The sequence below is a fragment of the Thamnophis sirtalis genome, unplaced genomic scaffold (genome assembly GCF_051295495.1).
Source record: "Thamnophis sirtalis isolate CommonGarterSnake01/CBP01778 unplaced genomic scaffold, rThaSir2_p1.2 scaffold_11, whole genome shotgun sequence".
Classification (NCBI taxonomy): domain Eukaryota; kingdom Metazoa; phylum Chordata; class Lepidosauria; order Squamata; family Natricidae; genus Thamnophis; species Thamnophis sirtalis.
Window position 1 is genome coordinate 43,922,504 of NW_028261391.1, and position 12,003 is coordinate 43,934,506.

Consider the following 12,003-nt stretch of genomic DNA (forward strand, 5'->3'; position numbering starts at 1 on the left):
AGCTCTGTAATAACTTTAATGAATAAGCAATTTCTGTAAATGATTAGTAAACGATTAGAAAGGGAGCTTTGCAAATTTTGTGTTCTTTAAAACAGCTTCCAGGTTTATGGACCGGCAGGGAAGAGGAGAGAGAGATTGGTTCCACATAAGCAATGGGAGAGCAAGTGTGTGAAGCTCCATTTGAAGAAATAGTGCTGTGCCCATGGCTTCTGCGGCCTGGTTCTGATTGGCCCACAGCCCAATAATGAGCCACGGACGGGGGGCTGTGGACCGGGAGTTGGGAACTCCTGTTTAAAAGGCTTTGTTATGGTTGCAAGCAAGATGGCTGATTCCATCATTTCCCAGCACTCAAACCCATGAAAAAAATGTTGTCCTGCGAACTCTTTGCGAGGAGTAGCATATGTGGGTGATCTCCTGACATTTCTTTAATTGGAGAGATACCAAAGAAACAGTTTATTCATCGGTTCCTTAGCCTTTGCTATAATTGTCAGCTATGCTTTTGCAGAGGTATCTTCAGGTCACCATATCTTGCCTCAATGGAGAAACACAGTAGTGAAAGAAAATGATGCCATTACACAACTCATCCACTCTAAATTAAACTGGCTGCTTAAAACATAAATCATAGAAGAATTGAATGAAAAATCTTAAGATAAAAAAAAACATGAATGCCATTCTGTTTTTAGAAAAGCATAATTCCAACTCATGATACTTGCCAATAACATGGGTATCAAACAATAAGTATCAAAAATCCAGCAAACCTCCTAAGAAATACCTGTAGCCATGAAGCGATGAGTGGCCAGTAGCAGCTGTGGCGTGATCTTTACTCTCATCTCACTATCTGAAAGCCTAAAGATGGAGAAATCATGAGGTTTCCTCCCCCGATGGGGGACCCTTTCCTTTTTTTGATTGTCTGCTGAGGATTAAGAAAGTAAAAAATATAGTTATGCCTTTGAGAATTTAGAAAGGACTCAGTTCTATCTCAGTTCTTAACCGCATGGCAACATTTTGGGTGCGCTAGTCTTACATTGACACAGCTGCCTTATCTTAAATGAAAGACAGCAATGCTCTACAGTATTGAAAATATTATCAACTCTGTCCAACCCAAAGCTACAGACTCTTCCTGGGGGGGGGGGCTTTATTAAAATACAAATTACAACACCTAAGCAAAAATTTAAATGTGAAGTGTAATATCTTGCTTGTTTACTACACTAAACTAAAATCTAGTCAGTAAGATTGCTGCATTCTCCAATCTTAATCATATTCTTCAAAGGTTACCGGCTTATGCCTTAGATTAAGAGAATAAGAACTGCAGACACAATATATAATATGTAGTTTTAAGAGAAAGTGTGTATGAGAAAGAGAAAAAGAAAACAGATTTTTTAAGCAAACTTGTCATATTTCCTTTCAAGCATAGCTGCAGTCCTAAACATTTTTTACTTTCAGTGCAATTTGCTTTTAAGTAAATACAATCAGCATTACAGGTGCTATTTTTTTCTTAAGAAGAAAAAAAATAAATATCATGCCTTCTTAAACTTTTCTTTGTTTGTATGTGCCTTCAAGTCAGGGTTAATTCCTGGAGACAATGTGGAGAAATCCCTGCAGTTTTCTTGGCAAGGTTTTTGGAAATGGTTTGCCACTGCCTCCTTTGTAGAGCTGAGAAAGTATTACTGGCACAAGGTCACCCAGTTTGATATTCAGTTTCTCAGTTTATAGCTTTGTGCCTTAATTACTACACTAAACTAAAATCTAGTCAGTAAGATTGCTGCATTCTCCAATCTTAATCATACATAATAACATCTCCCATTCTAGTTCCACCATCCAACATTAAAAGTATTTTTTCATAGTCCATTAATGCCCAAGGATTATTCTTCCAGGAAAGGGAAAGGAATGAGATGAAGTGAAAGGTGTCATTCTGGAAGATGCTATTGTAAGGATCTGCATTTGTGCTAATGAGATATTAGTATCCAGGGATAGGCATATACTTATCCCATTTCATTTAGATGGGCACTCAAGCTGAGATGTATAGGATTCTGGTTTGTCATGAAAGCAATCCCTTCCTAACTCCCTAGCTGAAAGCTGTTACTACACAAGAAAAACCACAACAAGAAAGGACTGGCAAGTTCTATATGGCCTAATTGGAGAATAAGAAAAAGCTATGTTCAACAAGTGGAAAGGGAAATTAAGAGATTTTTAGCAAGAATTTTATAATTGCTAGAAATAATAGCAAACAAAATTATAATTCCTGTGTTGTTATTTATTCCCCAAACCATTTGGGGTCTTCTTAGTGGGTCCCCTAATACTTACTATAGAGATCCGTCTCATCCAGAATCTCCGATTTGATTATCTCTTCAATCACATCCTCCAGGGTGACAATTCCCAACACCTCATAGAAAGGGTCTCCTTCTCCTTCATCATTTACTCTCTGTACGATTGCAAGGTGTGATTTACCTAGAAGGAAAGAATGAGAAGAAACAAATTGTGCAGGAGATATTGTGTTTAATGCCCACTGCACCCAAAATAAGATAGGAAGTGGATAACGTGAGGATTCTGGGCCTTTGACTAATGTTCAATAAGAAGTGGCCCCCTTTTGAAATGGGAATGAAAAGCAAAATTATTTCAACCACCTGCTCGCTCCTCCATGGGAAGGAAACATAAGCAATCAAGTCTAAGCAATGCAAATGTTGCTTCTTGAAATTCAGGAATATATGCTACTTTTCATACAGTGACAAGTAAATTGAAGATGTTATCTTGGGCCCTGGAGAAAGGAGGAATTTATAATGATGGGAGAGAAAAGGAAAGAGGTAACGAAGCAATTACTTTGGGATAGTACAAAATGTCCAATTAAGGATTGTATACTCCCCAACAATCAATTTTATAGTACTTCCCACAATTTCACTAGCATTAAAAGTGTTTTAAAATGACCTAAAATATTTGCTAATATTCAAATCCTATGAAGACAAGCATTTTAGATAATAGTGGTGTACTTAGATGCCAATATTTTCTGTATAAAAATGTTTGTGAAACATAGAAAACCTGACACTACTTTTAAAGATCATGAAACAAAGGTAATATAGATTTGATTTTCAATTTTCAATTTTCATTTTAAAAAAGTATGCCAAGTTAGCTTGACTTTCTATTATGGTTCTCTCCCTACTAGATCCTATTCTTAGTGTTGATAGCTGACCTTTATCATGTACAAATCCAGCCAATGTACTAAATGTGGAATAACTTATTAATAAAGCAAATTGAACGTTACTCAATTAGCACAATTAAAGCAAGCCACACAATACATGATTGAACACTAGCTAAATCTCAGATGGAATACCATGAGTAGCTTTCATTACAATGTAGAATTCTCTTTGAAGTGGCATTGTTGCATAATTTTTAAAAAAATGCTAAATCTTATAATTTCTGACATTAAGCACAGTACAGATTTACTGTTTTTTCTCTCTGATTCTGCTCCACTTAAATTTCTTAGCCATTCTGATCATGTACTTATGGTATTTAAAATACAGGTTTTACTAGATACTCATTCTACATAATGCTACTTAATGACGAGATTTCTGTGCTTATTCCATCTGTTTATACAACTGGCTACCATACCCATCATAGCTCTGAGAGAACTATACTTTTTTGGTATCTGTTCCTTCTACCTTTTTTAGGCACACCATAGGCAGTATCTGAAAGACTGAAGCTTGGGGAAGATTGAAAACAAAAACTCCACATATTTCAGCTACTACAGTTTTAGTAGCTGATATTACAAGGTTCACAATAAAATTGTGAATTCTTATGACCCTGAACAACATCAATGAGTCTTAAGGATTTCCATATGGCTACTGAAGAATGGAGAAGTGTCAGGGGAGCGTGTAGTGTACCCCTGGGGATTAACAAGAGAAGGCAAATTCAAGACCAAATGTTCAACACCCCACTTTTCAAGAGGACAGCTGCTTTAGATTGCTGGCATCTGCCATGTCTAGCTCAATCAAATTACACTACTATCAGTTAAGGATATATAGTGATATGTGGTGACACCAATGGCCATTCTCTTGAAAGTGATATTACTCTGATCCAATATGTTCATAGACACAAGAAATACAAAATACTTTTCTGAGAAAGATGATTCTTCTGAATGCAAACTATAACAGTGCAACGTAAATTATGACTATGTCTTGTTTCCCAGGATGAGTTTCATCATTCATCACTAAATCCAAAAGCACAATTTATCCTGTTGACAAAGAAAAAACCCCATAGATTTTGTATAAATGTTGTCTGGAAGCCCAGAAGTAGCTCAGGATTCTGAGTTTGCCATTTATTCATCTAACCCTATCTCATGGGAATTCTTGTCTCACTAAATCCCTGCCTTTCTCAATTTAGGTGAGCAATGTCCTTGCATATAACCTGTATCAGCAATCCCCAATCTCATTCTCTCCAAAAGTTTTGGATTTTAATTCCTACAATTAACAGTAAGCATAGAAGATGGTTACACTAAATATAGGATTATAGGAGTAAAGGACCACCCCATTCAATGTATGTAAAATTCCCAAGTTTACTGGTTCTGTATATGAAATCTACAAATCTAAATTAAATGTTAACACTGATAATATATAATGTTCTTTGTTGAATGACTCCAGACTTCTTCACAACTTCACTCGAGTTTGCAGAGAGCTGAAACTCTCTTTATAGTTATTGTTTGCAATTTTTGCTTGTTTTTTTTCTTGCCTCCATATTAACAAATTAGACACCATTCAATGCCATGTCTGAGTAGGGTATCAAAGTTGTAAAGACTGCATTAATTGTCCTATAATAATTTTGCTACTGAAGACAGGTTTACAACAGATATTAGGACAAGAAATAACAGATTTCATCTTGCAGGGGAGTCAAAGCTTCATGCTGTAGCACATGCTTTATGCACAAGACTCAGATCTGATCCACAGACTAAGGCCCTGCCTGAGGCCTGAGGAACTACTGCCAGTTAGCACTGGACAATCTTGTAACCTGGTATCCTCTAGCTATGTTGGACTTTAAAACATAGCATTTTTGAGTACGTATGGAACAGACTTAATTATTATAATCAGACTTATAATAGCTCATACACAATATGTCCTGCAACATTCCTAACACTTTGCCAGAATAGAAAAATTATGCCTCACTTCTCCTTTAGAATTGAAGGTAAAGAAATAACACTCCAATTTCAGCTCATGGTTTCTTTGCACTGAATAGAAATGCATAAAGTTGTAAGCGGAAAGATTGACCACAGTATGTCAGTTCATATAAACAATGGAACAAATTGGGGAAAATGCTATTAAAGTTTCAGGAGAAAATTCCTTAGTGTATATGGTAACCTATTTGGAAAACCTTTTGGATAACTCCAGTGATTTACAATGAGCCATATGTGATAGAGCATAAACGGGAACACACCGACACCCACACATATATACACACAGACACATTGGTGTGCTGTTCCAAGAATTCAGCCACAACATCCAGGCTACAGAAAGAGGGCAGACCAGTGCAGGAGGGGGCACGGTGGGATCCCAGGGTACCTCGCAAGCAGGGTGCACAGGGAGTAGAGAGGCATGTGATGCTGGCAGGAGGCGAGTGGCTGGGGCCCCGGGCCCTCACCCTTCTTGAACTCCTCGAGCAGCGTATCTAGGCGGGTGTCATGGAAAACACAGTGCAGCGGGCGGTGATAGAAGCGAGTAACTGTCTGCAGTGGTGTGCAGTCATCAGGATCCACGAAAGCCAAATCCTTGACAAACAGCAAGTCGACAATGTTGTCTCGTCGTTCACCTTCATATACAGGGATGCGGGTATAGCCTGAGCGAAGAATCTCAGAAATGGTAGTGAAGTCAAGTATGGCATGAGAGTGCAACATAAAGCAATCATTCAGAGGAGTCAAGATGTCCTCAACTACCTTGGTGCGTAATTCCAACGCACCCTGGACCATGGCTAGCTCCTCACTCACAAGATCACCATGGGGGTCAGCAGCCCTCAGGGTCTCCAGCAGGCGCTCCCTTGTGGAGAAGGTGCTCAGCTCTTGATGCAAAGCCCAATCCAGCAAACGGCTGAGTGGATAGCATATGGGGAAGGTGGCGGCCATAAGCAGCCGGGTGAGAAAGAGCGTGTGTGCAGCAATGGCTAACCCGTGGCGGGAACAAATGGAGTAGGGCAACACCTCACCGCCCAATAAGACGACACCGGTGCAGAGCAGCACAGGCAGCCATGGCACACCTTGGCTCTCTTCGGGCAGGGCAGTGTGACTGGCTCGCAGGGCAGCGCATAACCAGCCAGCCAGAGTGGCGTTGGCACCCGCCTGTCCGAGCAACAGCGTGCACAGTAGGTAAGTGCCGCTTCCGCCGCGGCCGCGCGCAGCCTCCACCTTGCGCGCCTGGTCCCTCTCGGCAGCCGAGCCACTGTTGCGCAGCACCCGCAGCTCCATCGGATCGAGGGACAGCACGGCCAGGCGGAGGCCACTGAACAGCGCCGACAGAGCTAGCAGGATTAGTGCGCCCAGAGCCCGCAACCAGCCGGCGGTGGGCAACGGGACCAGCCACGCGGTCGAGCCCGCCGCCGGCGCTTCCACTTGCAGCACGAAGCCCCCCGGCGCGCCGTGCAGTTGCCAGGCTCGTCCATCCCAAGCGCAGAGCCCGAACCGACGCCCTTCAGGCCCGGCGCCGGGCTCACCCTTTCGCGGTTCCCGCACTCTCACCTCGGCTAAAGCCGAGCCGGCCGAGCCTCCGGGCAACAGCGGGCCCAGCACTTCCACGTCCGAGGCCCAGGCGCTGCGTTCGGGGCAGCGCTCCACCTTGGCTGGCTCCTCCACGAAGACGACGCGGCGCTCGATCTTCTCGCTCGCGCTGCTGCCGTTACTGGCGGCGCTCCCTTCGGCCGGCGGCTGGAAGTAGAGGCGCAACAAGAAGCGGGAGCCCTCGGCCGCTCGCAGCGCTCCCCCTTCGAGCCACACGCGCCCGGGCGCCGTATCCTCTGGCCGCAGCCCCAGTAGCCACGCCGCTCCGCCAGAGGGCCTGGGCGACAAGGAGAAGAAGAGAAGCAGGACCGCGCCTCGGCTCCGACCCCAACAGCCGCCGTTCCTGCGCTCCAGCCCGCGGCCCAAAGCTGCCGCCGCCTGCCCCACCATCCTCAGCAGCCAGGCGAAAGACGGGGGCTTCGAGGAGCAGGCGCCGGCCGCACGTGACTCTCTCGAGGCGCTGGGGGCGGCCGCTGGACCACGTGTGTATGGGGCGAGTCTGGCGGCCCCTTGGCTTTCCTCAGAGGGTCGGGGGCGCCCCATTTACCCGCACGGTGGACGGTTAACATGCAGCGAAGAAGGCCCCGGATGTTATCGGTCGCGGAGTTGGGCTTCTCTTCAATGTGGAGCCCACCAACGTTCCCTGTTGCCATTTCCCTGAAGAAATCGGTGGATCTCTGTTAACAGCGTCTTGGTCCCGGGGGTCCCTGTGCCCAACTGTGATTATTGGGGGCGGCAGGCAGCGTCCAGGGATGCATCGTAAAGTGCAGTGAAAACGCGCAGCCTTTAATGCGCCCTTGACCTGCTTGTCTGGGCAAACTGCCAGATCGTCCTACTCTTTAAATATTGATATACGTAGAGCACATTAAGATTCTGGTGAAGTGAGAGGGCTTAATGGAAATGTGCTTCCACCGAGAACAGAAAATAAAATTAGAAAGGCGGGAAATTGTAATGCACTGGAATAATATTTAACGTGTCAAATCCTGAAGATCCAGAAAGATGCAGCCAAACAGGAAGGGTGAATGAAACACTAACTGTATCAACAGATCTGACTGATGAGTTTTTATTATCCTAATGTTTACAGTAATTGTACTAGGATTGTTATTTTTTTTTTCTTCCTGGTTAGTCTCCTTTAATGGCAAGCTAATAAAACAATTTGCTTTTTTCTTCTTTTCTACTTTATAAATATTTGTACTTTGTATTGATTTTGAAATAGCTATTTGAAAATGAAAAAAAACAGTAATGTATGCTATTGAAAATAGGATACATTAGAATATAATAAATTTATATGTCTTGGATTGCTATCATTCAAGGCAATGTTGCTTAAATGTTCTTCAACCATACACCACAAAAGAAACATAAAGAAAATGCAAGAACTGCCAATGAAACAAATGTCATCTTCCATATATTTTTGTCTGTAGGAATATGGAAGTTTATCTTGGAGAAACATATACAGTATATGCTTTCTCTTTTTTAAAACTAAATTTTGCATCAGAAAATTTAATCCAGATTTAAAAAAAAATATTTAAATTAATTTTTATGTACCCCATGCCATACTAGCAACTCTTGACTACAAATTGTATGATCAAAATTTTCTGTAACAAAATGTGTCATTAAGTAAAATTTCCAGCCCTTTTTTTAGGTATCCATTGTTCCATTTCCTATTTGCACTTTTCAGGTTGCATGTCATCCATTCAGCGTCAGCTGGACAGACTGGTCCAGTAACTATGCTTACAACCTGTTTACTTATCAGTTTGCTGTTAGTACTTATTATTTCTGTTATTACTTACACTTCAGTGAATTATTTTTCAGCTAGCCATCTGTTTTTGAGAGCCAGCTGACTGTCAGTGCACAGCTCAGGTGGGTTCTGAAGAGTAAATGCAGAGAAACTGGCAGGCCACCTGGTGAATTTTCATGAGTGATGGATAGTCCATGGACCAATGTTTGAGACTCACCAATGAAAAGCATAGCCAGACCCTGTTGTTTGAAAGGGGATGGTGTCCTGTATTGTAATTTTGGTCATTACCATGAGTGAATCTTAACTTTTTGGCAGCCTCTTCCAACTTGATATTCTCTTGTTGTTGGGAGCTTTCAACTTCTAGAATTCCAAGACTACCGGGAAAAAGCCAACAGAGTAATGGCCATCTAATGGAAGTCAAGATTCAAAAGGACAGCCTCATTTTGCAATCTTGTTTTCTTAGAATTCTGAAAGCCTCCTTTTAGCATGTTGAATATTGCCCTCCCTGATATTTTTTAAAATTATTTATTTTAAACTCAGTGTTTTAGCTGTGCGGTCTTGAATCAAATCTGTCTTACGGATACCTTCCTATTGGTGCCAGTTGAAGAGCATTATGCCTTTCATACTGATCTCTGGTAAGGAAAAAGAAAAAGGAAACATTACATCTGCATATATAATAACCAACATCTGGATCAGGGAGTGAAGCTGGTAATTGTTTGTAATTGGACATTATCTTCCTTTATGTGTATATGTAAGGAACACAGTAGAATCAATAGGTAAACTTTGCATAATAGGAAAAAACTTGGACATTTTAATAGAATCTTCTGGAATGTAGATATCTATGACTTTATATGGATATGCAATCCAACATAAGGGATCATCTTTGTTCCAGAAGAGTAGCCTTTTTATCTTACCAATACTCTCTAGTTACTTACAGTATTAGAAAATAAAGCAAATCTTTCAAATACTGTTGGTGTCCAAATATTTAAATCTAATGGTAAGTCTTATCCATGTATCCATGCTACTTGAAAAATTTGCAAACATAACTTCCTTATCCCATATATCCTCACTTCTCCATGGGTTTTCTTTCCCAAAAATTTAAATTAATTGGGGTTAATTTTCAGACTTTCTAAAAATACTTGGCATTTCCTTCATTTTAAAGTCAAATGATTTAAACCAAAATTTTGTCTATATATTTGAATGTGAAGCTTTTAGAGTAGCTTCACAAAAAGATATAAAATCTTTCTATGGTAAGAATATAGTTTACTAATAGCACAACCAGCCTTAGCCCTTTTCCTTGGCCTAGAAAATGGGAGAAATGCCAAATGGTTTTAGAAAGTGCGCAGACTGTGTCAAAATCACATTCGTAGCTAATTCCTTTTATTTTAATCTCTATTTTTTCTAAACCTACAGATTCAAGTATATGACTTCAGATGACATAGGCAGCTAGCATGCAGCACTTGGGGATCTGAAGAATTTGAAAGAAACAATGCAAAACTGTACTTTGAGGGAGAGGTTTCTCTCTTTTAATTCAAACTACCAATAAAATACAACAACAAACAAACAAACCCCACTTTCATTTCTTCAGATTTGCAGACATGATTGCTCTGTATATTAGTTCCCTCCCATTCAGATAGTGAAATTCAAATCTGCACATTAAAACATACATTTTTTTCTGAACTTTCAATTTTAAGCTTTAGTAGTCTATGCGCTTAATAGGTGTAAGTGTACTGTCTTTTAGTTTTATCCTATTTTTAACTGCTCATAATTCTAGAATTAAAAGATTTATAGGTATTAGTGGCAAATTTTCTGTTTCTTCTCTCAGTTGGGTGAACTGGTGGCTAGCCTTGTATAGCTGGTGATTTCTTTGACTAGTAAAATCTTTGATCTTTTCTTTCAACTTTTTTAACCCCATGGAAGAGTCTTTATAAGGAGTAGATAAGACCCTTCAATGATTCTCTGGCACTTTTTCCTGAAAACAGACACTCAAAACTTAGTGGAAATCAGACAACTTACAAATTAGCAAGAATGAGCACTGTCTAATATATTTTAGAATATCCTTTCTCTGCTACCTTAAATTCATTTTAGCTGTGTGTTATCACCTTTCCAGGCTTGTTCTTCCGAAAGTCTTCCTGGCTATTTTTTATATCTTCTGTTTTATCTGTTTATATTTTCCATCTCTCCTTTTCTATGAAAAATATTTGCTGTCTGAATCTTAAATACCACCACTCTCAATGCCATGGTAAAAAACTGAGTGCAAGCTATTTTGTTTGAGTATCTGTATGAAACATATGATGCTGTGTCTGAGACCAATCTTATTAATGAGGTTACATCAACTATACTGTGTATGATTTTGGCAACCATGCTATAGTTGGCATTCACTAGCTATAAACCTACAAACATCCTAGTTTTCATGGTCAATAATGCATATCTATTGACTTGGAATAAGAACAGCTGTCTTTCAACACACCTAGAGGATACCCCATTGGAGATTATTGGTGTTGGAAAACAGGATGAATATATGATATGAATACACCACACAGCGTATTTAAAAATTTGAAGCATAGATTGTGCATGTGTAAAAAGATGCGCAATAATAAATCTATAATTAAATATACTTTCAGCATAAGAAAGAAATCTTTTCAAAATATTTGAGTGGCTAAACTATAATATACTGGTCATTTCAGAGCAAAACTATAATTTGAACACCAACAAAGAAGAGCAAATAGGAGTTTTCTGGGGGAATTTGGCAAGGGAGATCAAAGGGAGGCAGCTAAAAACTCTTATGTGTCATTTTCTGTGGGAAGCCAGCAATCTGGAATAATGAAAGGTTTTTCCATGAGTTTTAGAAAAATGAAACTCTCATAAAATTGAAAGGAAAATGTTCCTCTTCTGTTCATCAGAGATCATGGAGATAGAGAAAAAATGCTCTCATGAACTATCAAGGATATGTTGCCTTTATTTTTGTTCTTGAAGTTGACAAGAATTACACATGTTGCAAGTCGAGGAGAAAATGTTGTAACTCCTGGAAGAAAAAGTGAATGAGATCAAGCAAATCTGTCAGCCTGGCTCTTAGGGAAGTACAATCACCACAACTCTAAAAAAAGGGGGAGGAATAGGTGTAGAAAAGCAATGTGGATATACAAGAGTATTCAACTGAGTTAAGAGTTCAAAAGGACATGTACAGGAAATGGAAGATGGATGTAATTACCAAGGATGCATACCAGCAAGTAGTAACTAATACCTGCATAATATCAAAAAGGTTAAAATACAGAAGGAACATAGGCTTGCAAGGGAAGCTAAATACAAAAAAGAAGGCTTTATGGGATATGTTAGCTGAGGAGGAAAAAAAGGAGGGGATAGGTCTGCTGCTTGAGATGATGGTAGAATGATAACAAATGATAGAGTTGGCCAGAGATTTTCTACTCCTTTGGTCTTCTTCCCAAAGAAAGAATTTAACTGATTCTTCAGTTAATTCTTCAGGGAACTGAATTTAAATGAAGCTAAGCAGAACATC

The 12,003-nt window shown here is 40.2% G+C and overlaps 1 protein-coding gene across 1 annotated transcript in view; it reads right to left on the bottom strand.

The window, feature by feature from the left end:
- Window positions 1–7,430, bottom strand: part of CNNM1 (cyclin and CBS domain divalent metal cation transport mediator 1) — a 28,579-nt gene extending 21,149 nt beyond the window's left edge. Inside the window, exons 1-3 of the mRNA XM_087725701.1 lie at window positions 5,623–7,430; window positions 2,305–2,448; window positions 773–913 (exon numbers count right to left, since the gene is read on the bottom strand). Coding sequence (XP_087581827.1) covers window positions 773–913; window positions 2,305–2,448; window positions 5,623–7,291 — 1,954 coding nt within the window. The 5' untranslated portion in view covers window positions 7,292–7,430. The remainder of the gene's footprint in view (window positions 1–772; window positions 914–2,304; window positions 2,449–5,622) is intronic.
- Between the last annotated feature and the right edge of the window lie 4,573 nt (window positions 7,431–12,003).